Source organism: Colias croceus, chromosome 6, assembly GCF_905220415.1.
Source record: "Colias croceus chromosome 6, ilColCroc2.1".
NCBI lineage: Eukaryota > Metazoa > Arthropoda > Insecta > Lepidoptera > Pieridae > Colias > Colias croceus.
In genome coordinates this window covers 9056584-9083330 of record NC_059542.1, presented here as the reverse complement: position 1 = coordinate 9083330, position 26747 = coordinate 9056584, and the positions used below count along the sequence as shown (strand labels likewise).

Below are 26747 nucleotides of genomic sequence, written 5' to 3'. Positions count from 1 at the left end.
CTTTCAAAGGTATTTTGTTATGTAAATAAAATTTATTACCTATTTTAAAGAATTGAATATTCGACTTGTATGTACCACCAAGTACCAACTATTACGAGTACCTACATTATTTATTAGGACTTATGACGGAAAAACAATTTCTTATTGATGTAGTCTGTAGATTGTAGAATTTGTAAACATATGATTATGAATCCCTAAGATTCATAAAATCCATAAAATCGCAAGAAATGTTGAAATAACAACATAATTTGGCCATCTCCATAAACAAGTCTTAGAATATAAGGTACCTAACAGTTAAATGAAAAAAAAAATACAAATATTATGCGATAGTTACTGCATAACTATGTAATTATATATATATATATACCTAACTATATAAACAATATAATATTATTTACCTAGTATAACATTTGAAAGGTTTGTTTGGTATTTTTTGTATTGGATGCGTATATTTTAAATTTATAGGTACCTATACCTATGTTAAGTTCTATGAAGATAAAAATCGGTTATCCATCATATAAAACAATATTAATAAAAATACCCGTCAGCATTATATGTTTCATTACTGTAATAAGTACCTAGTTAAAATTCTCGTGTCCGGATGTGTTTGTAACTAAACACCTCCGAAACGGCCGACCGCCGACTACTTATATGCAGTAGGTCTGAGAATTAGCTGTGAAGTGTAAACTATACTCAGAACTTTTTGGGTTAGTTTTGTAGAAGTAAAAGTAATAGATACATACGGTGGTTTTAAATATCTAGAAATATAATATTGTATGTAAATAGGCATAAGATGAGCAGTCGAGATAGCTGGGTGCCCATAGCAGCTGGCCTGGTGGTTGGCGCTGGTCTCCTCGCTCTATTCTATAAGGCATTCTGCGGCGGCGGCTCCTACAGCAACTACCAGCATAATATTGGAGTTAGGAATTATAAATGCTCTTGTAAGAAAGGAGAGGGAATCGTGAGTAAAATCTCAAATCTTGCTTTCTTTATTTTGATATTTCCTTGAAACTGAAAACCGTATTCTGTTGATTTATTTTTAAATATTTATAAATAAAGTAACGTAACGTAGCTAATTTGAAATAATGTAAATTGTAATCAAATAACAGCGCTTCTTTCCATTTTCTACACAGCTAGATCTATAGTATAATGTCGATCAATTGATTTTTGTATTCAAACCTTTGTAGTGCCACATTCATCCAGACAAGTTAAGACACTGACAGAAAAGAAGAAACTCAAGTCCTCAACGGCTGTCGGCGGGACAATGTCTTAATTGTTAAAATCAATAGGTAGAACAATAAACAACAATAATGCAGTGGCTGAAATCCAAATAACATTGAAGAAACACCAATGCAATGTGTGATTGGTAAGTACATAATGCGTTTATTTTGCTAGTCCGAATTTCTTCACTTTCTATTTTGCAAATACGTAAACGCTATGTTGATTTATTTATTCTTTTGAGATGAGGTATAAAAAGGTAACTATGCATTAGCTAATAATGATATAGTATCGATATGGTTCTTAATATTTAATTTATATCTTAGATACTAATATTATACAACTGAAGAGTTTTATTGTTTACTTGAACGCGCTAATCTCAAGAACTACGGCAAAGATTTCTGGGAACTACTGTACCGATTACAAACATTCTTCGCCACGGTGGCGTAGCCACGGTGGGGCAGGGTGGGGCGCTTGCCCCACCCAGGCTTTGACCGCTTTGAATGTGCGGACGGATTCAAAATGGATGTAACAAACAAAGAAATAAACACACTTTCACATTTATAAGAGTAGAACGGGCGTTCGCGCGCTGGTGGTAGGTATTTGAACGTTGGCCAGCGCGCTTGCGAGCTTGCCGCGCGGTGTCGGAACCATCAAAGGACACTTGTCGCAAGCTTGGCGCACCATCCACACATTGGCCGCGCGATCAGTTTGACTGTAGCAGCGATCAGGAGTGCACGTTTTTTTCTTGCGGCGAATTAACACCTAACTTGACAAAATGGCGAACAATATGAGTAACGAGGAAACATTTAAATTTATTGAGCTCTATCAGAGTTAAAACTGCCTGTGGAACCCAAAAAATAAGTACCATAAAAATAAAAATGTTGTATGTATTAAAAGTGCCAAATAAATAAGGTTCTTGGACATGCCGTTTTCCTCACAATGTTTTACTTCACAAAGAGCATCCTACTTTAATATTATAAATGTGAAAGTGTGTTTATTTCTTTGTTTGTTACATCCATTTTGAATCCGTCCGCACATTGGCTCGAACCAAACCATACTGAACGACCTTCCAATGTGTGGATTACTCACAAGCGCGTTTGCAAGCGCACCGCCAGCGCGCTGGCGAATGCGCTGGCCTATGTGTAGAGGCGACATAAAGAAGATGTCATCGCAAATGCCGTCGCAAATGCGTTCGCAAATGCGTTCGCAAGTGCGTTCGCAAGCGCGTTCGCAAGCGCGTTCGCAAGCGCGTTCGCAAGCGCGTTCGCAAGCGCGTTCGCAAGCGCGTTCGCAAGCGCGTTCGCCAGCGCGTTCGCAAGCGCGTTCGCAAGCGCGTTCGCAAGCGCGTTCGCAAGCGCGTTCGCAAGCGCGTTCGCAAGCGCGTTCGCAAGCGCGTTCGCAAGCGCGTTCGCAAGCGCGTTCGCAAGCGCGTTCGCAAGCGCGTTCGCAAGCGCGTTCGCAAGCGCGTTCGCAAGCGCGTTCGCAAGCGCGTTCGCAAGCGCGTTCGCAAGCGCGTTCGCAAGCGCGTTCGCAAGCGCGTTCGCAAGCGCGTTCGCAAGCGCGTTCGCAAGCGCGTTCGCAAGCGCGTTCGCAAGGGCGGTCGCAAGCGCGTTCGCAAGCGCGTTCGCAAGCGCGTTCGCCAGCGCGTTCGCAAGCGCGTTCGCAAGCGCGTTCGCAAGCGCGTTCGCAAGCGCGTTCGCCAGCGCGTTCGCAAGCGCGTTCGCAAGCGCGTTCGCCATCGCGTTCGCAAGCGCGTTCGCAAGCGCGTTCGCAAGCGCGTTCGCCAGCGCGTTCGCAAGCGCGTTCGCAAGCGCGTTCGCAAGCGCGTTCGCAAGCGCGTTCGCCAGCGCGTTCGCAAGCGCGTTCGCAAGCGCGTTCGCAAGCGCGTTCGCAAGCGCGTTCGCAAGCGCGTTCGCAAGCGCGTTCGCAAGCGCGTTCGCAAGCGCGTTCGCCAGCGCGTTCGCAAGCGCGTTCGCCAGCGCGTTCGCAAGCGCGTTCGCAAGCGCGTTCGCAAGCGCGTTCGCAAGCGCGTTCGCAAGCGCGTTCGCAAGCGCGTTCGCCAGCGCGTTCGCAAGCGCGTTCGCAAGCGCGTTCGCCAGCGCGTTCGCAAGCGCGTTCGCAAGCGCGTTCGCAAGCGCGTTCGCAAGCGCGTTCGCAAGCGCGTTCGCAAGCGCGTTCGCAAATGCGTTCGCAAATGCGTTCGCAAATGCGTTCGCAAATGCCTTCGCAAATGCCTTCGCAAATGTCCTCGCAAATGCCCTCGCAAATGCCTTCGCAAATGCCTTCGCTAATGCCTTCGCAAATGCCTTCGCAAATGTCTTCGCAAATGCCTTCGCAAATGCCTTCGCAAATGCCTTCGCAAATGCCTTGGCAAATGCCGGCGGCACAGCCGCCGGCCGTGCCACCGGCATTTGAGGTTCGAAGACCTGGATATGACTTTGGGTACATACAGTTGCTAGTTACATATTATTTTTTTATTGTGGCCCCACCTTGAGCCCATGGCTAGCTACGCCCATGTATGTACCATGGCGTAGACAGAGCGGACTACTAGTCTCTGTATTAAGTATATTGAATATATAGAGTATGACTTAAGTATATAGACTTCTAATACCTATAATCTGTGATTTCCAGCGCCGAGGAAAGGGAGAGGAGGCTAAGGGCGGCGCGATCCCGAGGTACGTCCCCCCCTCCCCCACAGGGCTTCCTCGCCAGCCTCGGAGCCCTACTGTTCGGTGATAACATTTTCCCTTTAATCGGAGGCTCGCTCTTTCTAATGGCGGGCCTGGTTTATAAGAAATATGAAGAAATTAAAAAGTTCCTGGGACTGGGTGATAAGGGCCCGTGTGATGGTTTTGAGCCGGTAAGTTTACATTATTTATTTCTTTATTACTTTTTATTCGTGATTATATCTGTTAGTATTGGGATAAAAGTTTGACTTTTTCGATATTCGTTATCAGAGTTCAACGAAGTCGGCATTAATGCTTTTTGTCAATGTTTCTCAGTAAAGTATCGAATATGAATATTTATTTTCATGTAGAGAAATTGTCATCACTTCATAAATTTTAATTATTCAAAAATCGAGTATCGGTCACTATCCATATTAAAAAAATAACTCTTTTATTTATTAATTAGATATTTTGTCCTCTACCTACTATTAAATTTATAGTAACTGTAAATGAATAAATGTTCTAACAATTGTTTTCTTATTTTTCAGAAAAGTGCTCCAGAACCCTTCAAACCATGTCGTTGTGATACATGATAACATGAAACATATTGTGATTTGTGAAACAATTACCTACTCAGTGTCGACCGATTTCGTTATCATATTTTATAACTTTTAAATACATATTAACCTGTTACTGAATTCAATTAATATGGTTATATTAAACATTGATTAAAAAATATTTCATTGATTAAATTATATTTCATTTATTTTTTATTTATTATATATTATTATTATTTATTTACCTAATCCAAGACCAAGTATTTTTTGACAAGGCAATTTGTATAGGGATTGAAAGAAAACAGCAAATTGAAACAAAATATATTTATTACCACCTTTTACAAATTATCCATCATCTGCCTCATTGGCTCAACTATGTATAACTATTGCAAACCCGGGCTTGACACAACCGTAACGAAATGTTCTAAGTAAAAGTTAGTGCCTTAAACAAGGAACGTTAACTATCATATACAATATAACTTATCGTAAAGTTCACACGAGCCACGTCGACTGAGATTCAATATAACACTCCCAATTTCTATTGAAAACAGTTTCAAGGTCATAAACAACAATTTGTGATCGAATTTTCTAGGTATATTTATTTTTAATTGTTCTTGGGAGCGTTTATGCAGATGATCAATAGAAATCGGGAGTATTAAAAATCTCATCATAGGCCGTGTATTTAAAACTAGTTTCCCTACAAAAATAACTAGAGTTAACACTCTTGAAACTGATATGCTTTGTAGTGTAACATTGTGGCAAGTTAGTGAAGTAACCACGTTATGTTAAGTACTGTGATTGAATAACTCATGGATGAGTTAAAAATATTAACGAGAACATTCCATTGACATTGCGAGAGAATTGGTGGAAAAATCTGTAATTTTGAAAAAACCTATATGATATTTAGGCCAATCTTTTTGCATACAAAATGTTAGAAAAACACGTGAAGTTTTTTTTGCGTTATCGTTGATGTTAACATAAGAATTAGGTTTCATAAACTTTAAAAAGTAGAAATGAATCTATCATCACATAACAGGAAGTGAATCGTATATAAATGTTGATCTTCAACCGATTTATTTTCCCTTTTTTTCTACCAATACTCTTACGATGAGACAAATGGAATGTTCCATTAGAAGTTAGAACTAAACAATTTATTTATTTCTCTTGTGGTTTCTGAGTGAAAGAAGAGACTGAGAAAATAGACCAGCATCAAGAAGACCAGCAACTTTACTCTCTTTTAAAAAAGTTAATAACGTTGGTCTTTTTTCGAGGAGAAAAGGATAGATATAAGGAAAAACATATGTTATCTCTGTCTTGCAGTGTAACAATTGAAATAAAGGTGCGATGTTATTATACCAATTATTCTATTTATTGTAATAGACAAAAGTAAACAATAAAAATTAACAAATTAAAATTAATTAATTATCATTAGAAAAGATGATATTTTCTCAGTCTTATTCTCCACAGAAATAAACCGTCTTAAATGATTAATTTATCCATGTTACTCAAGTTCTTAAAATACTTCCAAAGTTTTCTATGTACTGATATTACAATGCTAAAAATTATTGTCAATCAGAAAGTAGCTGCCTTGTATAGCGAAAGGCAAACGTCCATATGACCATATTTCCTAACTTTATACTAATAAATTGACAAAAAACTAAAAGTCACTCTTATTAAAAATGACTTTTAATCTTTCCAATTTATTCATAACAGTACATCAGTTCAAGAAAATTATATTCAATATCCCATTTGAGTTTACAGTTGTCTCTTACATGTTTCGTGATGTTATTTTAAACAGGCACATTTCTATAAATATAAATGAACCGTCAATAGTAATTATAACCAGTCTTAAACAGAATATTATGTATATTACTGAAAAAACAGCATTTCTCCACATTTTCATACATGCCGTTGAATTAACGATTTATTGTATATAAATGGCATCAAAGGAAAGTAACACTGTGAAATAACAGTAAACGGAGCAAATGTAAAAATATAGGTTCAAAAACATCAACTATGTTTTACAATGACTTTAATTGACTATATGAAATTGAAATGTGAAATATAACAAATGATAAATATATTGATAAGGACAGTTGAGATTACGCGTTAATAAAAAAAATGTTAAGAAGGAAAACCAACTTTATTCCTGTTCCAATAGATACTATTTTACATATTGTGTAAATTCAACCATCCTTACAAACAATATACCATTAATTACCTGGACGGATAATATTCTAGCACAAAGAAACCAGATAAAATGTAAACATTTTAAAACGAAATCATAGAAAAACAGCAGCTAATCGAAGGATTTACAATAGTAGGAAATTTTGATTCAATCGGGATTTTAAGTCTTGCTATGTTACCAAATATTTTATGGATTTTTATTGTCCACAATTACTAAAATAATTAAAATGAATGTGTTTGAAGAAACATTATGATATTTGTATGGCGAAACTTGAACTATTTTTAAATTATGTTATCCTTCTATGTTCTACAAATAGCATTCGCAAGAGAGAGAAAGACTACTTGAGAAGCAACCCGTCTTGCTCTAACATAGGTAATTTTTGAGCGATAGAAAGAGAGAAAATATCATCTGGTTGTTTTGGTCAAACGAAAAATTTATGATTTTTTCATAAAAAATAGTACTAAGTGCTGATTTACACAGGGTCAGTAGACGAGTCGAGCCGAATTTCGGCGCCGCGACTGACTTTAACTGTTTACATAGACTTCAAGACTCTGTACTGACTTCAAATCTGTTTACACAGGGTTTTTTTTCGGGTCAGCACTGATTTGCCTCGAATTTGTAGTCAGTTACTGACCCTGTGTAAATCAGCACATACTTAAAATCCCGACTGAATGTGGACAAGGTGGATTTTATGGATATATTTAGGAAATCTGTTTTGGCACTAAATTCTAAACACGTCCGTTCGGGATATTTCTGTAATATAATTAAATATACAATATTTACATTTTCCAAATACCCTGACGATAATGATTATGACAAAAATATGTGTTCAATCGATTATAATGATCTTTAATATTCTAAGATAAATTTTATTACTATTTTCGTAATACTTGACGGCGATTTTTATGCTAAATAAATAAATAAAAAAAATATTTTCGATACATTTTGTCATCGCATCGGTACTTAAAAAAAAAAAAAAATTACCTCAAAAAGGTGTAAAATAAATCAAATCAGAGGTTCTTAGAGAAATTTTATTCAAAATCTCCGTCAAGTTATTCGATTGATTGGCTTTTTTGATTTGACACAAATTTGTACATATTATATTGAAGGTAAATACATAGTTCAAGGATATGATGATACAGATATTTAGAGTTAGTTAGAATCGTCAATACTTTGTAGACACGCATCGAAAGAAAAATAAATTATTAACTAGTATAAACCAATTTTTTCTCCCCTATCTATGTCTAAGTGCGATTAATCTATGTATTCACTAAAGTTGGACTAAGTGACGCGCTGTATAAGACTAGGCACGCGACACCGATGTATAAATAATTTTGTTCATAAACTTTCAGGACGAATTCACTCAACCTCGGATCGGAGGCCGCAAAAATAAACGAAATAAGTATAAATTTATTTGGAAATTTTGTAAACATAAGCTTCAGACAAAATAGAAAATAAAATTCCACGTAAGCGCTGCGACGTTGCCACTTTCGAATATTAATATGAAAAATAAAGGAAATAACTTACGGATTTTAAACATATATACACCTAATGTGAACTGGCAAGTAATAACGTAATACTGTATACATAAATTAAATTATTATCTGTATATAAATTATTAACCGGAATTAATCTAAATAATTATTTACACGGCGTCCACCGCCTCCATTAATTAAGTAAGAAAAATACACATCCCGGGATATAACTAAATCGACGTTTTCACATAATATTTTCACTAAGTCCCCAATAGGGCGTAGGCCACCGCTTCGTGACGTCACAACGGCGCACTCAGTCAAACGGACGCGGGACGAGTCACTCGACGCGTCGTCCCTAAACATGTCACCGTATAAATTGGCACTAGCCTCGGAAATACTGCTCGACGACGCGCATACCGATCATATAATATCGCTCTTTTAGTTGTATATGTATAATATTTGCGAATATAAATATCTTTAAAATTCTGTTACACGCTACAATTGGAAGTCACCAAATTTGACACAAGACAGGGGCGCGGCGGCGCCCTCAGTGGCTGGGGCGCCGCTCGGGCCCGGCGCCCCGCCGCTATGACTTCTTGTCGAACAGCGGCAGCTTGGACTTGACGGCGCCCTCGCACACCAGCAGGCGCTGCGCCGCGCACTTGCGGCCGCAGCCCTCCTCGCCCAGCGCCTCCATGCGGGCCCCGCCCACCGCCACGCCCCCCGCCACGCCCCCGCGGTGCTTCACGTCCACGAAGTACTCCTTCTCAGTCTTCTCTCCCCTGCCGAACTGCAGCATCTCCATCTTGCCGCCGAGCCCGCCCATCTTGAGCCGCTGCCCCTTGAACTTGTCGCACTTGAAGTCGGCGCCCTTCCGCTCGAAGTACTCGACGATCTTGGAGATCTGCGCGGAGCGCACGTGGCGCGGGATGCGGTCGTCGTACAGGCTGTCCGAGCCCAGCGACGCGACGTCCTCCGAGCTGTCCGTGTACACGCTGGAGGTGCGCTTGCAGGCGGACAGCAGCGGCGACGGGAAGCACAGCCCGCGCGGCAGCACGCGGCGCAGCTCGTCGGGCGCCAGCGGGCGGTGCGCCCCGCAGCCGTCGGCGCAGCGCCCGGCGCAGCAGCAGCGCGACAGCACGTGGTACTCGCGCGGGCTGTCGTCGCCGTCGGGCAGCCCGCACAGGAACGGCGACGCCTCCTCCTTGTCCTCGTCGTCGAGGCTGCGCAGCGAGCTCACGGTGGACGGCGCCGAGTCGTCGGGCGGCGCGCGGCGGCGCAGCAGGCGCTCGTAGCCCGCCAGGCAGTCGCCGCAGGCGCGCAGGCGCGGCCGCTCGTCGAACTCGTCCAGCGAGCGCTCCTCGTCGCCGTCGCGGCGCCACCACCAGCAGCGCGGGCAGCCCATCAGCGAGCACGGGCACATGGCGCCGTAGCTGGGGTGCGCGCAGAGGTCCTCGTTGGCGACGGAGAAGATGCCGCTCTCGCAGGAGCCGCGGCGCCGCAGCTCGGCCGAGTCGCTCTTGTCGAGGTCGGGCGCGCGGCGCGAGAACACGGGCGAGGGCGGCAGCGAGGCGGAGCGCGGCTCGTCGGCGTCGGGCGCGGCGGGCGCGGGCGCGAACAGCGCGGGCGGGTCGCCGCTGGAGCAGCGGTGCGGCGCCGGCTCCAGGATCTTGTGCACGCCGCGGAACGAGTGCAGCGCGCGCGCGGCCGGGCGCGGCGCGGCGTGCGTGTCGCGCAGCAGCATGATGTGCGCCAGGCGGTGCAGGCGCGCCAGCTTGGGCGGCGCGGGCGGCGCGGGCGGCAGCGCGCAGGCCGAGCGGTGCGCCGCGCCCGCCGCGCCCACCGCGCCGCCGCCCGCCGCGCGCCACGCCCACTCCAGCTCCGACAGCGAGCGCCGGTGCGCCGCGCTGCCTGCACCACATTAGATAACACATTCAATTAAACCATAATTGACTATAATCAAACTTTCTAAATACGTTAAAATTTACCATAACATATAAATAATCCACCCACATTATTAATTATGTAATGCTACCTACGTGAAAACTGATTAAACATACACTTATTTTATAATTACAATGAACAACCTACATAAATAAAGTTCTCATAATAGCATATACAATAAATAAACATATAACTCACGTTGATCGCGGTGTGTGTGCGCGCTCTCAGAGCGCATGCGTAACGGACGGCGCCACACGGACGCCGCGCTGCACGACCGACCGCCTGACGAGTCTGCCTCCTCACTGTAACATATCAATAATAAAACATTTATAGTAAAATAACAAAAATATAAACAAAATGCATTAGAAATAAAAAAGAAATAAAAATACAAAAAAATAAATAAAGTCACACCCTAAAGTTAAAATATAAAAAAATCAAACTTTTAAAAAATATACAGCTTTGTAGCAAATTTTCAAAATTCAATATAAAAAAAAATCAAATAATATTACAACGCACCTGTCGTACGAAGTGTTGGGCGTATGGCAGCCCCAGGCGGCGTCGTCGAGCCCCTCCTTGATCTCGGCGAGCTTGCTCACTATGTCCGGGAATAGCGGCCGCGCCTTGGGCTCGTACTGGAATATCATTTGAGAATTTTTATTGTGTGCTTTTTGGTTGTTAAACTTAATGATAAACGCAAAAAATAATTAAATAATACAATTGGACATATAACTTGGAAATAGTCGTTCGATGCGCATAAGTTTTTAGTCTCAATTTTTATCCTTTTTTAATATTATTCTAAACAAGTAAATAATCATGATTAAAAATGACAAGACATAAAAGGGTCCAGTTTCCACCACGATACGACGAACTTATACCAACAAAAACCTTGCAAAGTTATGCGCCCAGGAACAGTCCTGTACTTTTCACTATTTTATTCAAACTCAAACATTTATGCTTCGTAGCTATAACGCAACTCACAATGCAACAATTGAAGGCGAGTCTGAGGAACTCAGGCACGGTGTGCTCGTCGCACAGTTCCACGAACGCCATGTAGTTGAGACCGAAGTTGTCCGTGCGCGGCAGCACGTCAGGGTCGGCGTCCACCTGGAAACAATAAAAATGTTTTAATAAAAACATTTCCTATAGAATTGAAGTTTGTTTGATTGTTTGATCCAACAATTTGAGGTAGGTCGGAAAATTTTATTTTTATCTAAAATTGGCCACTTCAAAGAAAGGCTTATAATAATATAACACTACAAACAATTAATTATTATAGGTTGCATAGAGCAGACGGAGTAGTATGGTCAAATAGTAGTTTATAGTGATATAATACAATTGGACAGAAAATTGTACATTAGATAAATTTCATATTGGTTGTATATCAATTACAGCAATTGAATCCAATTTCTTATTAATATCATTGGCACACTGGACTTTTTCCTATTCCAAAGACAACAAACATTTATATTTCTTTCACAAAAAGAAAAAAAAAACTACTCACTCTGGCGATAAGCTGACACAATATGATCCCATACGAGAATATATCGGAGCGGTTGTCGTACCATCGGCCGCGCAGGCACTCGGGCGACATCCACCACGGCGAGCCGACGCTCGGCAGCCGGTAGCCGTTCCTGCAACGTTTGTAGGGGAATTACATTAAATTTGGGTGCATTTTCTTCAGAAATTAGATAACTTTTTAAGGGATTTGAATTTAAGGTGTTAACACACTCGTCTTAAGATATTTCTTTCTATTAGTTGTATCGTGTTGAGAAGTTATTTGAATTTTACGATGTTCTGATAAGAGCATTTGAAACTGAAAATGAAAAAACGTTTATTTACACAGTACACACACATTATAAATAGTTACATGATTAATTTGGGATATTAAATTTTTTGAAATATTGAACTGGATTTTAAACATTCTTAACTTTAGCAGCTATGCAGTAAAATAAAGTCTAAAACGAATTAAATTTGGAACACAGGATGGGAAGCAATTTTTTTATAGTAGAGGGTTAAATTTTTCCTTTAATCATCGCATAGAAAAATGAACACATTCATTCCCAACAAAAATTGGACCATTACATAAGTGTCTTATAATCGCATTAAAGCCGAGTCACACTCCACATTTCCTTAGACCAGTCCGTTTCCGCGAATCATCACGCATCGCAAATAAAAGTGAAGGGTGGTTCTTACGAAACGGCACCTTGATGGATCGTCCAAACTTGACAAATGATACAATACGCACGCAAACTCGCGTGCCTAGCTTTCTCATTTGTACGATGGGACGGTTTAATTGCTGGCCTCTTAATGAGATTATAGCAGTAGGGACAGATGCGTTGCATGATTTAATAGGCGCTGATCATGTATGGCCCATATTTTTAGGAGTAATAGACGATTAATTGCGAAGGTGGTATCGTTGACCGCAAGGGAGTTCAAAGACCAGACGATAGCGATTTATTTGGTTAAAGTATTTTTCTGATTTAAGTATTTTTTTGTTCATTAGTAATAAATAATTATTCAACTTACATTGGATGAGGTATTTTAGCTGCCAAACCGAAATCCGCAACTACAGCGGTGTATTCACCGTCAGGTTTTTTTCTTAATAATACGTTCTGAAAAATAAAATACATTTCATTGTTTAATGATAATTTTAACCCAAATTGATTATGTTTTTAATTTAAATCAATCAATCAATCAAATAATTATTAAAATAATATCATTAAGGAATAATAGACATTCAAATTGTCGTTCATAGTATTATAGGATCAAGCTTTCCTTTTCCTTTCCCTTTCCTTTTTAGCCTTCCCAGGCAAGTCCTATTTTCCCGGTGTCTATCATTTGTATCATTTGTAGAGGACCTACCTCTACGAATGGTCATGGACAGTCAAGATCACTTATCACTATTCAAACCATCAGCTAGATTGCCCATTCTACTATAACACAAGGACAGAACCATTTCGGTTGCATATTATAGAACACTAACATAAAAATACCACTCACCTTAGCAGTAAGGTCTCTGTGGAACACGCCCAGCGAGTGCAGGTACATCATGCCCTCCGCCATGTCTGCGGCGAGCGACACGCGCAGCGGCTGGGGCAGCGGCTCGGGCGGCCTGCTCAGTATCACCTGCTCCAGGGAACCGCCCTCCATGAACTCCGTGAGCGCGTGCAGTTGGCCCTCGTGGACGCATACACCCATAAATCTGTAACGTTTAGGAACTTTTCATTATAGCGTCATTTCTATGGAAGGAAGATCATTAGGGCTACTCAGTTTTGGGACCTGCCGTATCACCTAGCATGTTTAGTCATGAGGCTTCATATTTTTTTGTGTTACGAGTAGAGGAATACGTACGTACAACATGGTTCTTTGGTATTTCTCTTTTGAAATTGTTGTTTTAAAATAAATACTGATTACTATACTCAATTTTTTATAAGTAATAAAAAAACACATTAAACTTGAATGCAAATTTGTTGAGTATGCGGAAATAAGTTTTTAATTACTTTTAGAACTCGAATTAATTTCAAAAAACATATCAAAATGTTATTTGATAATTAACATATTATCGGTACTCAATCAAAATTAATTTAACGTTTACGACGCCTCTCGTTATAGTGCGCAATTTATTTAAAGCGATTTGATAGCTTTTTAATTTTATCGTAATTATCTTTATACCTACTACTATATACTATACATACTTGGTCAATCGATCAAGTAGATACCCTTACAAATTAAAATAAAACAACATTATTTATAGAATTTTCATTATCATTTAATAAACAACTGAAGAACAACAAGATTCTAGAAAATTACGTGATAAAATAAAAATAAAATCTTACAAGGAAAATGTATAAACAAGGATATCTAAGCGATGTTTTGAACTTTTGACTCTTGTTAAAGTCTTATCAAAAATTCATAGGCACGTTTCCTTTTTAAACAACGCTTCAATCACTATTCTTGAAGAAAATAATAAATATTGTGAAGAAAATAATAAATATTGTTTTATGACTTGCAGTAAAATAGTAGAAAGAGACTGCTATTAAATAACGAGTTTTCACTTCTGTATTATTATCTATCGTTCATGATTATTGTCCCATTTTTTGTGTAGCAGGACGATACCGACGATACCACATAATTGTTTATTTTTTCATATAAGATTATTTGACAACGAAAATAAAAACCAAGGGACAATCGCGAACGTTTGAAATTCAGTTCAATATACAAAGTAGTGAATAAGTTTGGTCAGACATATTAAAAGCGAAATCAATAACAAATACAAATCCACCGAAATCGGGATACATATTCCCATTCTGTATATAGCCAATAACTGTTTATTTGCCAGTACAAACTAAAACAGTCTCCTAAGCATGTCTACGAAACATCTCCGTCGATACCCAATACATTCAACCATTATGTATGAACCATCACGCAAATGAAACCGGTGGTTCAGACTTGGGTCCATCAAGCGAATGCAAAACGACAATTAAGCGTCGCGTGCGATCGCCATCTAAGCAGGGCTCAATTACAATGCAACCACCATAAAAACACATTCGATGGATTCAGTTCGCACGCAATAGAAAGTCTATGAATCCCAGGAAGTACATAACCATCGATACAATTGTATCATGGCAAAATTGATAATGTTGTATGCAAAAAACGCCGTAAATTTATAGTACATTGTTAATAATTAATATTATGAACAAAAGCCGTTCAGTTTTAATTAACTGTGTTCGATAATTGAGACTGCATAATTTCTAGTAAGATAATATTAAATCACTATTTTATAAATCTTCTTATTTGCCTTTAAAAAGGTTATTTATAATTCATTTCTGAGCAGGCAGGTAAAATATAAGGAAGAGATAAAATCCTTAGCTAAATTATAATGCCATACCGGAACAAGGCCACGCTTAGATAAGGCATTCAATTTTAATATGAAAAACAAATTTCAACAGTGCTAGGTATATATCATGACGAAATAATACGTGCGCAACTATATGTAATTCAAATTAAAACTAAGTCGCTTATTATCAAGCCTTTCACCAGTTATCAACAGACGTGTGCATATGTATTGTCTAGTTATATTTTTATGTACGACGACTGGGTTTTTTTTTAACATACACGGTGCAAACTTTTAATAATTAGAATTTACGAAAGGCTTAGTAGTAGCATTGGCTTTAAAACTGCTCCTAGTTAACATCATAAATTATGCAAATGAAAAGAAGAAAAGAAATGCAGTACGAACTACGAAGTAAAATTCCATTAATGAAAACGCTAAGCTCTGACCAATACTCGGCGGGAACCTTATAAGAGCTCGGAATGCTAATATCGAGTTGTACAAACGAAATAGTGCCGTTGAGTGACGTTCAAAGTTCAAACTTTGTGATGTAAATAAAAATCTCTAACTGGGACGAGAGTTACCCAACAATGAGCAGTGAAATGCATTGTTTTTTTACTTCCGATAAGACGAGGAAATGAAGCGAAATGCGAAGACAGTGCCACCATTGTTCGGGATGACACGATCTCGCTAAGAAATATTACGCAAACAAGGAAATGGGATGTTTTGTCTGTAATGATGAGACGAGTCATGTCTGTTGATTTCAAATTATATAACAATTGCTCTTTTTCCGCGGTTTCACACGCGCGGTTGCGGTTTGGGAGAAAAAGTGAGGTTGGCATTTTGATTAGATTAACGATTTTGTACCAAATTTATTGTTAATGGCATGGCAACTAACCACAATACGAAGATTCAGTTTTTTTTTCACATTCTTTAATGAGATAATACAGATGATTATTCACAATAATCATGTCGTCGGGGAAAAGTCGCTATGCCTTCATACTGTTTATCTTACCGTGTTCATTTATTCAAATTCTAATCACGTAAAACAAGCGAGTATCCTGCGGTTTAAGAGGTCACTGTAGTTAAGCGGGAGACACGGGTTTGAATCCCGTATCCCGACTTCACATTACTTGTGCTTTGCAATTTAAAAATTATTTTGTTTTTTCCTTTCTGTCTTAAAATGCACGCCTAATATGCACGTCAATTTTCATTTCATTACCACACTGATCGTCCTCTTAACCTTCATGTAACACCGAGTTCACAGTATGACATAAAGCACCAAGAATGCGATTCAGTTAAGTCGATATTGACTCTTTAAATAAACACGAATTTGTATGAAGAACGGGTGGCGGGTCGTCGTTTTCTTTGTGCGGTAAGTAAACACTATCGGAGGCTTATTATCGTGTGTCAATATATAGATATTTTACGATGTTTGGCTCGTAACTTTATGGCAAGGATTTATGGAATCTAGCTACCAAGATAAATCATTAGTTTTTATTTGACTCTATCTGTATGTGTAGTTGATAAAATTGCATAAATCTTGTAATATAATATAATTTTCCTCTATAAATCTATAAATTATTGATACATCTGTCAAAAATTATGTGGTAGAGGTCATTAATTTAGATGCTTACCCTAAAATATTAGGATGTTTCAGTTTGTTCATCAGTTGAACTTCCCGCAGCATGTTGGGCCGGTTGGCCCGCTGCTGGTTCATCTTCAGCACCATCACTTTGCCTGACGTCTTATGTGTCACCTGGAATTCATAAAAAAAACTTATTTATAATATGTATAGTATATAATATGTGAAATATCTCTTATTTTAATTACGTTTTAAGGATGTAGATTATGAGAGTTTGGGCTTACAGCGGTACACCGCATTTAATATGTGAAAATAAAACTATTCTTTTCGCACATCGATTAATAGGTAATATTTTAGTAACGTTCTTAGGATGTAGATTAGGGGCCATCCATTAATCACGTGATGTTTTTTTTGGTATTTTTGACCCCCCTCCCCTTTGGTGAAACGTGGTGAGGTTTAAGACTACTCCTCCCCCCTCCCCCCTATATCACGTGTATTTTTTCGTACCTGCAAAGAATCAATTTTTTATTTATAAAAAAATACTGGTATAAGTATCATCTAATTTTATTTTTAAGACTACATAACTTTCAGAGGTAGACAGAAAGATTGCAGTTTGTTTTTGAATGACATAAAAATAATGAAAGAAATCCGAAAAAGTTGTACGCGTTTGACTAAAAATAAATAGATGTAACGCCGCTTTTCGGTTGAGTATCGCGCATTTGCCAAAAAAATAAATACACGTGATATATTACTTTACCCCCCCTCCCCCTTGTGATATTTCGTGATGTTTTGATGGACCCCTCCCCCCCTTTAGAGCCTCACGTGATTAATGGACAGCCCCTTATGAGTGTGGGCTCACAGCGGTACACCGCATTTAATATGTAAAAAAAAACTATTCTTTTCGCACATCGATTAATAGGTAATATGAGAGTTAGAGTCTTTATCTATTTGTAGGTCATGTATTTTCATCTACAGTTTTTTGGCAGTTTGATAAAATATTTACGAGTGTCCTTCGTGAACCTGTTGTATAAATCTGGGTCAATTACAACTATGTTGTTTTTCAAAGAATAAAAAAAATTACAACATAACAATATAAATGATAAAATTTCGTTAATTACCAATAAATGCTTTAGAAAATAACTGGGTTAATAACTGTGATAATAATGCAATAGTCGCTACTGCTAATCGTTCTTCTTCTAACACAAGTTGAACTCAAGTTAATAACTTAATCAAGACCGTTTGCGTTTCATTTGAACTATAATATCGAGAATGTTTTATTTTAAATTGGTTTTTATTCAAGGTTTATTTAAAAATCAATTAATATGTAGTATTAAGTTTTACGTATTATGTATTAAATAATAGATAATACAGGAAAGTTTTAGTTACCTAATATTAATATATTATTTAGGTACGTAGTAAAAAACTAAACGACTAATAAGAGGTGTCACTACTCTACGTGTAGAATAATCAACAGAATAGATTGTGAAAATACGAAAACCTTTAATCTACACCAAAATCCATAAGTAAGTTTTTAAAACAAAAATAATAAATTGAATAAAATCAGCGCTTATTAACTAAAATTACTATTTGTAATTGCAAACAAACGTAATATTTTACACGAACACTAATTCCGGAGAGTTACAATTTACGAGTTATCTTTAGAGATCCACTACTAAGCAGGATTAAAATATAGATATAATTTCACGTATATTCTCATAATAAAAGAAATAAATAACATAGAAATGAGATGATCGTACACATTGGTTTATTGCTATACGAATACATGTAGGTCGTGACGTGGTCGGATTCTAGATTTCCAGTGTTGCACGAAATGCTTTATAATCTATATTATAAACTAACATCTGATACTTACTGTAAACATTCCAATAGAAACTAAATTGAAATAATTTACGTAGGTACCGTTTTGATTTCACATGATTCTGTAAGTAGGTAATTACTTGCAGAGATTACGAATAAATACCTATTTATTTATTTAATTATTTATTGCACACACAAAAGAAGTATAGACACATAAAGTACAGATAAGATTAAAATAATGTGTACAAACGGTGGCCTTATCGCTAGATAGCGATCTCTTCCAGGCCACCGTAAGTAATAATATGTAACGAGAGACATTAAAAGGAGGTGGGTGAGCAAAAAATAAGGCGTTAGGGAAAAAGAAAGAATAATTATAAATATTCAATGTATATAATATATATCACATACAACAAATATATAGTAGAAGTATATAGGTAACCAGAGAAAATATAATTATAAATATTTAATAAATATAACATATAGAACAAATACATATATAGTAGTAGGTATATGACAAAAAAGAAAATAAGATAACAGTAAGGAAAAAGAGGAAGAAGCTAAGCAAGAGAAAGATAGTGTGACTTAAGAAGGTGTTTAAAACTCCTTAAGGATTGCGCTTGACGTACTTCTAGTGGAAGTTCATTCCAGAGTTTGGCAGCACGAACAGCAAAGGAATGACCATAAAATTTGGTGTACCTAATTTTATAACCTACAAAATATTTTATTTGGATACATTTGAAGATGACGAGGTACAGTAAAATGAAGAATTCAGTAGAAAATTAATCTTAGAGTGGGATTTATTACCGTTCTAATGACATACTTTTGAAAATAATTTTACTAGCTATAATTTGTATGAGGCATGTATCCAACTGGCATTTAGTGTATAATTAAGACTGTCTTATTTCCAATGGCTCAGTGCTGAGCATCTCGGACTTCAAATCGATTAATCGCGGGTTCGAGAACAGACGAAGTTCGAGAAAAAAAACCGATGAATCAAAAAGTTCGACACATCTGCCAACCCGCACTTGGCCAGGGTGGATGAAACCGGATGCCCGTGTCCCTGCAGTGGGCTGTAGGACCGTATATAGCCTGACGATGATACTACTTATATGTATATCTGTTATGTATCAAAAAGAAATGCTATATGAATGGATTACACAATACAAATATGGGCACTGCGCCAGTATGGCACGTTCTCTTCAAGTGTTATGATAAGCGTACTTCACGTGTTATCACAGATAAATCTCATGTGTTAATTGTCAATAATAAGGGGCCAATAATTCGCTTCAATGAATTCAATTGCATTCCATAAAGACATGATATGCCTCAATGATTGACATGTGGGTGGTAATGTAGTTTGTTTATTAGTATTTTATTGCTTTAGTATAGTGGGCAATAAAATTGTTTCACGAATACATAAATCTCGAAATAAGATATCTATCGTGATAAGACTAATATAAATTATTATCTACAGCTATCCCATTAACCTAAATTATACAACGAAAGTGTATTGACTAAAAACAGAACCATATTCACATGTTTAAGTACGAATTGTACATATATCTAAATTAATAAGTAATCTGATATTTACATTATTTTGAATCGTCGAAGAATAATAGCAATATAATATGTATATATGGATGAGCAAAAATTAAAATAAACTTCACATGGAGAGGTCAATCACCTCAACAATCTACCGTCAAATTAAGTATTTAAATCATCGTAGGAAACATGAACAGTAAGAGACACCCACGCATTCATCGAAGTGGCGCTAAATGCCACTACCAATAAACGATATAAAAAATATATTCGATACATAATGTACCTACTGACTAGTGAGAATTTTTATTAGTTAATAGTTACCTAAACATGCTATTAAATTAGGATATCGATCTACGTTACGCGTTTATCATTAAGTATTGTATTATAAGATTTAAAGATGTTAGTTTTGTTTATGTTTATTTGTATTAAATAAACTCCGATTCTACTGGACCAATTTTGAACATACTCACTAGTAGAATTTAACATGATTCCTGAGATGACATGCTCAGGAATATGACTATATATTTGTTCACATCAACTATCAACGTAGGAGTTGATAAAACTAACTTGAAGTAAAGCCAAGTTGATACACCAAAAGCAGTACTACTTACTACTTCAAAGAATTGTCAATTTAATTACTCCTTTGCAGTATCATATCAGTAACATTTGCAGTATCCACTAACGTTTCAAATAAAAAAGTTACACCATACAAACGCATCTCGTGTGAACATGCCTTTAGCCAAGTACAAAAAGTCTACTTGACCCGACCCAGTATTAAACAGCGATACGATATCTCCTCTCGACAATCTCATAGATTTTTTATCGATAAGTGCAATTAATAACCATCGTCTAGCCCGCTGAGAATACACTTGAGATAATATAATGCGTATATTACGAGCTAAATGGATGTAATTACTCTACTTTATATGGTTTTTCTATGTTATATTAAAATGTTTATAGATGTAGATGTAAAGGAATGAATTAAGTATAAGGAAAGCGAGAAGTAGTGTTGGAATGATAGACAAACATTAAGCTGAAGCTTATATATGGAGGGAGCAGATGCTCGTTACACTAAATAACAAACATTAACAGCCGAAATGTCGGATGATAATATTCCTAATTGTTAGGACAGCAATTACTTTTCTTATAACAAAGTAATGGTTACAAATTACCCACACATTTCGGTTATTCAGAGAACGATCAATTCCTTAATACATAATACGAAAACAACATATCTCTAGTGTTGCCAAAACTGAAATTAAACTTGTCTTGTTACTGGCACCGTGACATCTATTGCCCAAATAATTTCCACAAAAATTGTATTAACATAACAACCCACTCCAATTCATATTCCTGCCTGCAGCCAACTCACAACGTAACATAGTTGCACAAAACAAACTCAATAAAATTGTCTATAAAAATAGAACGATGGCGTCGTACATGCAAGCGATAAGACAGCAATCCTGTTTACCGTAAGATCCAACGCTTATCTTGGAGCAAATCTTTTTATCTCGCTACACGTAACTGCAGGGATGTGTTGCCGATTCGGAATCCATGGGAGAATCAAATGAATTTTTTTTATCGCGAATAGCGCTGTCGGTGTTTCAGTGAACAGATAAGTCTTTTAAATAATTAATTTACTTTAAATATTTTGACAGTGACGTACTTGGGACTTCTAAAACAAGGGTGTAAATAAGAAACCGCTGTCGTGTACATACTGATATAATTCTAATTTTATCAATCTATTCGTAAAATACCCATTATGACAGAAGAGACAGAACTTATTTATTGTACCATCAATCCACAACAGCTTCTTTTTCCTTTCCATTCTTTACTATATTTTTTCCTGGTTCCTTATTTTGAACACATGTTTCGCAAGTCTACTGATTTCTGTATAACTAATGGATATTGCGTGTTTGAGGCAAATCCCGTGTCATGTGAAACGTTGGGAAGATGAATTTCCAATGTGTTGTACTGTGGGTATATTTTTAGAAAGGAAAATATTATAAGAAATTCATTTCCCTGACGGATAGAGATTTTCTGCTGCTGTTGGTATGTATAAGAACGCACTTTTGCTTTCAGCGGTTTTTATTTCTATCGGGGTATAGGCAAATCTATTCTGCAGACTGGAAAATTTATTATGTAGGTTATGTTTATTATGTACTTGTGACTCTTGTGAGTTGTGTGTGTTGGAATAAATGATTTCTTTCTTTCTTCTATAATTTTTATTATTTATTTACAAAAAACAATTATTATATATTTACTCTTATCATGTTTGAATTTAAGGTAAATCCAATTAAAATGACGTATGCATAGAGATAAGAGATATGCAATATGAAGAACATTGAAGAAAATTTTAGACTCCACACAAATAGGTTAAATTCAATGAAAATAAAAGACACACGTTTGATAGTTATATTTTTTAAAATGGATATTCGTAAATAATATAGTACCTACCTTTCTTTTGTAATAATAAACTAGCATATACTATTTATGAATATAATTTATTCTTTGTAGATAACTCATTTGCATGCATGGCATGCATAACACCCTATTTAAATCAACATTTTAATCTATATGAAAAAATAGCTACTCATTGTATACACGTGATATAGTTATGTATATGAGCAATAAGTCTCAACGAGCGAAGCGTCCCGCGAACCTCCGAAACAATCGGTACATTGCACCTGACGCTTTGTTGTTCCGTCCATTCACACAAAATGCTTCACAATACCAAACATTCTATTTGAAAAACTGTAAAATATACGAATAATCACTCAAAACTAACGAGACATCATTTTAAACTAACAATTTGTTACGTTTCTTCAGTCATTTCTGTAAGTAATAATACTTATGTTTTTGAGTTACAGCGATTTTGCAGAGACAAAGGAAACGCAATATTAACTCCAATTTGTATGCTAATGACAAGACACAACTTTACTTTGTTCAGAAATAAGTAATACCTTAATCGGAATTAATACCATTCAAGGCAGAAATATAATACGGCATATCAACTTTTCCAATCTGAATAAAGCGTGCAGAAAAGAAACGCATTCTATAACATCATAAAATGCAAAACAGGCAACTACTTAATATGTATTTAAAAAGCACAACGTGATCTATACCCATATTATAAAACTGAGTTTGTTTTTTTGGAAAATAGTTTCAGTGTTAGATAGCCCATTTATGTGTGATGCGATCCCATAGGGCGGAGTAATGCGGATAAAACCACGGAGCACCGCTAGTAAAATTATAAAATTTGCAAAACGAGAAACTATTTACTACATATAATCTAGATTAGAAAATACACAAAATTATACAACTTATATAACAATAAACTTATCATACAAATGTATTTTGGCGCAGTCATTTCACAATCTCGCAATAGCAGAGATGCTTGGGTGTTGAATAATAACCATGTATCAAGATATAAATAAACAAAATTTATCAGTTTGTTTTCGCCGCATAAAGAGCGATATCGGTCAGCTAGCTGTTGGAGCCAATCCAAGACGCTACAATGCACTCTACCACATATTCACTTTATACTTGAGTACTCAACTACTTAGCAATATAAACACGAAAACAAACAAGCCGTGTCTGACACTCTCATTAGCGTGGTAACGCCAATTTCTATTGTTTAAACTTAAAATTACAATTGAGCTCATGTATAACTTATTATGGAAATATTGAGTTGCTAAACTTATTACATATTTTTATGTAACAAAATATTGTGTATATTTTATTATGTCAGTAAAATATTTATAATTATTGTATAATCTAAACCAGACTGGCATTGTACCAATTTTGGCAATGAATTATCTTTACATTAAATTGTTCTTGCTATTTACATACTAGATTTCATATAATTTCTCTCGATGTTATCAACAATCAGAGTAAGATAAAATCGTTTTAAACGATACGAAAACAAAACGCAATTTTGAAGTATGCTTTAATTTCATTTCTAGACGTTTAATTTTAACAAAATTAACTTAACTTGAGTCGAAAAGTAATCAAGTGCTATTTTTAGCGAGATATCGACGGCGGCCTGCGTCAGCGATAAGACAATGTTTCTTATCACTCATGCCATCCGCCTGCAATAATATTCCTTTCGTGCCAATTGTTTATTTTTTGTTCAATTACAATTTGTTCAAAGGATTTTTACTCTTCTAAAATCGCTATTTTTAGATTAACTACGAGGCATTTATAGGTAATAACATAACCTAAGGCTTATACTGGATATTAAAAAGAATATTACAAAGAACAACAAGCCAACAAAAACGTAATAAATAACAATGCTTTATTTATAATCTTATTGTCCCTGAAAATATTTCTAGCGAGATAGTGTTATCAGTTATTTATTTAAATATTATCCCTGATTTATTGCCCAAAGTGGGAGGTCTCTGTGGTCATTGTTATCTATCATGATATATTGAGAAGGGTGTTGTAACTTTTATCGATAGTGATAATGATTGGATATCGAATTATAGTATACGAGCCACCTCAGCTTCGCCCGTAAAAAAATGTTGTCCATCTCGGTATACTAATATGCTTTTGTATTTTATTATGAAGTACATAATACCTTTTTCTGCGTAAGCAGCCATTCGAAATTTTATATAATCCAGATAAAAAGATTTGTGTCAATCACTGTATAAACATTTCATCAAGTAGAGATAAATAGTTCGTTAACCCCTGAAACCTATTTCTCTAATCTTACTTTTCAAACGGAGTACCCAGTAAAGCTTTGAAATAACTTGCTTCTTTCTATCGTAAATCCGTTATGTAAAATAGATATAAGGTTGTCTTTTCCGCGTAAAAATAAATTTTTATGAACATTTATTTTAATTAATAGTATTCTAATAAGTTAATTTTTTCACAGTTGGAATTTAGCGCTACTATCTCGCAACTATCACACATAAAACTCAATAAAAAGAGTACCTATCTTAAGCGGTAACATATTTTATTTTACCAATGTAAACAACAGAAACTCTAATGTACAATGCACATGAAACCTACCATCACATCGCTCATCAAACACAATACCAAAAAACGAAAATCCCCTTACTAAACCACAAGCTTCACTACCCAAATACATTCAACTATCGCCCAAACCCATAACAATTTGCAATTCATCCAGCACAAGAAAGGTCCGACACAAGCCGATAAGTCTCGACCGGCTAACGGGCATCGGGTCGTGATCGCTGATAACGCTCTCACGGTGCGCAGGTCGACCTGTGGCAACTAACAATACATTTTTATCGTCTTAGCTTAAACACGATCTATGGAATTGAATGTGGTATTTGAGGTACGCAAATTTGCTGTCAATTAAGACGAAGACTTGAAAAGAAAGAGCAGTTACTTTTGTAAATGTAACTTTTTTTTGTTTGTCAATAGGCAGAAGTTTGGCCACACAGAACAGTAAACCACAATCCCGCCTGATGGGAAGCGGCGATGTGGCCTAGAAGCCTATTTACCCTAGCTTTGAAGAGGTCCAAGTTAAATTGTTCAGGAAAAATGGTGGTAGGGAGTGAGTTCCATTGTTTAGCTGTTTTTATGATGAACGAAGACCCGAAGCGACGAGTTCGAATATTGGGGATATCCACAATAAAAGGGTGATATCCGTCGGAGCGCCTCGAGGTACGGAGTGGAACTTGGATTCATGGTTGGATAAATCAGTACACAAAATGGACATTAAGAACTAATAATTTGCTTATTCAATAACAACATATAAACAATCACATCTCTAAATATATATATTTAATAAATAAATAAAAACTTTATGAACATTAAAAATAGTTAACCACGTTTATTAATTCAATTCATAGCAGTTCATCTTTTTCCAGGCAAGTTTTATTAGAGTCACATCAATGCGCTGCAGAGCAAATTCGTCAAGTTTTTCTTTAAGCCAATTCACATTTTGCGGCGAAGATGACTGAGTCGATTGAAATAACTTCGAGATCCTTGGAACGTTGAATGAGCCACTCGAAAAAGGGCAATTATACGAATGCTGACTCTTGAATTTGGAGACAAAGGACTCAGGAGCTGTCGCTTCGTGTCTTTGAAGAAACTATTTGAATAGTTATTTCATTAAGATTTAGCTATGTTTGGAACTGTAGACTGAAAATATATTAATAAATAATAATAAATATGAATTGCTATATAGTACCTATTATTATAGGTACCTATTTAAAGATATGATAATCCGATCAAGTAGCTTGTGAAGAATATCTATTTCTATTTTCTGCTATAAACCGTTGATATTCTGCTATCAGAGAGTTTTTCCCTGAGTCATACATAGTAGGTCACAAAATAATTCTATTTCTAAAGCGAAATAAAGCCATAAAATGAAGTATCAACGATATGCACGTAGACAACGACAATCTAGCGACTACCGCAAACATCAGCTCCATTCTCAGATAAATTGCGACCGTATTTTACTGTATCTGTCATCGCGGATATTTATTCACGTCCAAAACCGTAGCGGACCGCGAGTCACGAATATTCCGAATACAGCGTCTAGACCATTATATCACGAGGGATATTCTTCCGCTAACGTACAAAGGTGATATAAAAGCGACGGCACAGTTCGGTTATTCTCGTCCAACTAAAAATACAGGCATTCAACATGGCGTCGCCGATGCACTTTTTATGCACCTTGCTAAATATTTAAACGTTTCATCGAAACATCCTCCGTCAGCCGCTTGATAATCGCCGACCATCTAGATGCATTCCATCGCGCCTGCAGATAATCTCAACACCGAGTAATTTTCGTTGCGAATTGATTAAGCGTAACTACGACTCTATAGATACATTTTCTTTTGCCGAGCTCCGCTCAAGTTTTTGGTCGAATTACTTTCGATACGGAGAGAGTTGTACGTGTACACGCTTTATTTTCATTTCCTTTGTCAGCTTTTGAAGATCTG

The 26747-nt window shown here is 37.0% G+C and overlaps 1 protein-coding gene across 1 annotated transcript in view; it reads right to left on the bottom strand.

Moving 5' to 3' along the window:
• Positions 1 to 7287: 7287 nt before the first annotated feature.
• LOC123692439 (dual specificity testis-specific protein kinase 1) overlaps positions 7288 to 26747 on the bottom strand; it is an 81423-nt gene continuing 61963 nt past the window's right edge. Inside the window, exons 2-10 of the mRNA XM_045637185.1 lie at positions 16520 to 16641; positions 13052 to 13253; positions 12578 to 12663; positions 11553 to 11682; positions 11030 to 11155; positions 10568 to 10683; positions 10250 to 10353; positions 8905 to 10018; positions 7288 to 8808 (exon numbers count right to left, since the gene is read on the bottom strand). Of these exons, the coding sequence (XP_045493141.1) occupies positions 8694 to 8808; positions 8905 to 10018; positions 10250 to 10353; positions 10568 to 10683; positions 11030 to 11155; positions 11553 to 11682; positions 12578 to 12663; positions 13052 to 13253; positions 16520 to 16641 (2115 nt within the window). The 3' untranslated portion in view covers positions 7288 to 8693. The remainder of the gene's footprint in view (positions 8809 to 8904; positions 10019 to 10249; positions 10354 to 10567; positions 10684 to 11029; positions 11156 to 11552; positions 11683 to 12577; positions 12664 to 13051; positions 13254 to 16519; positions 16642 to 26747) is intronic.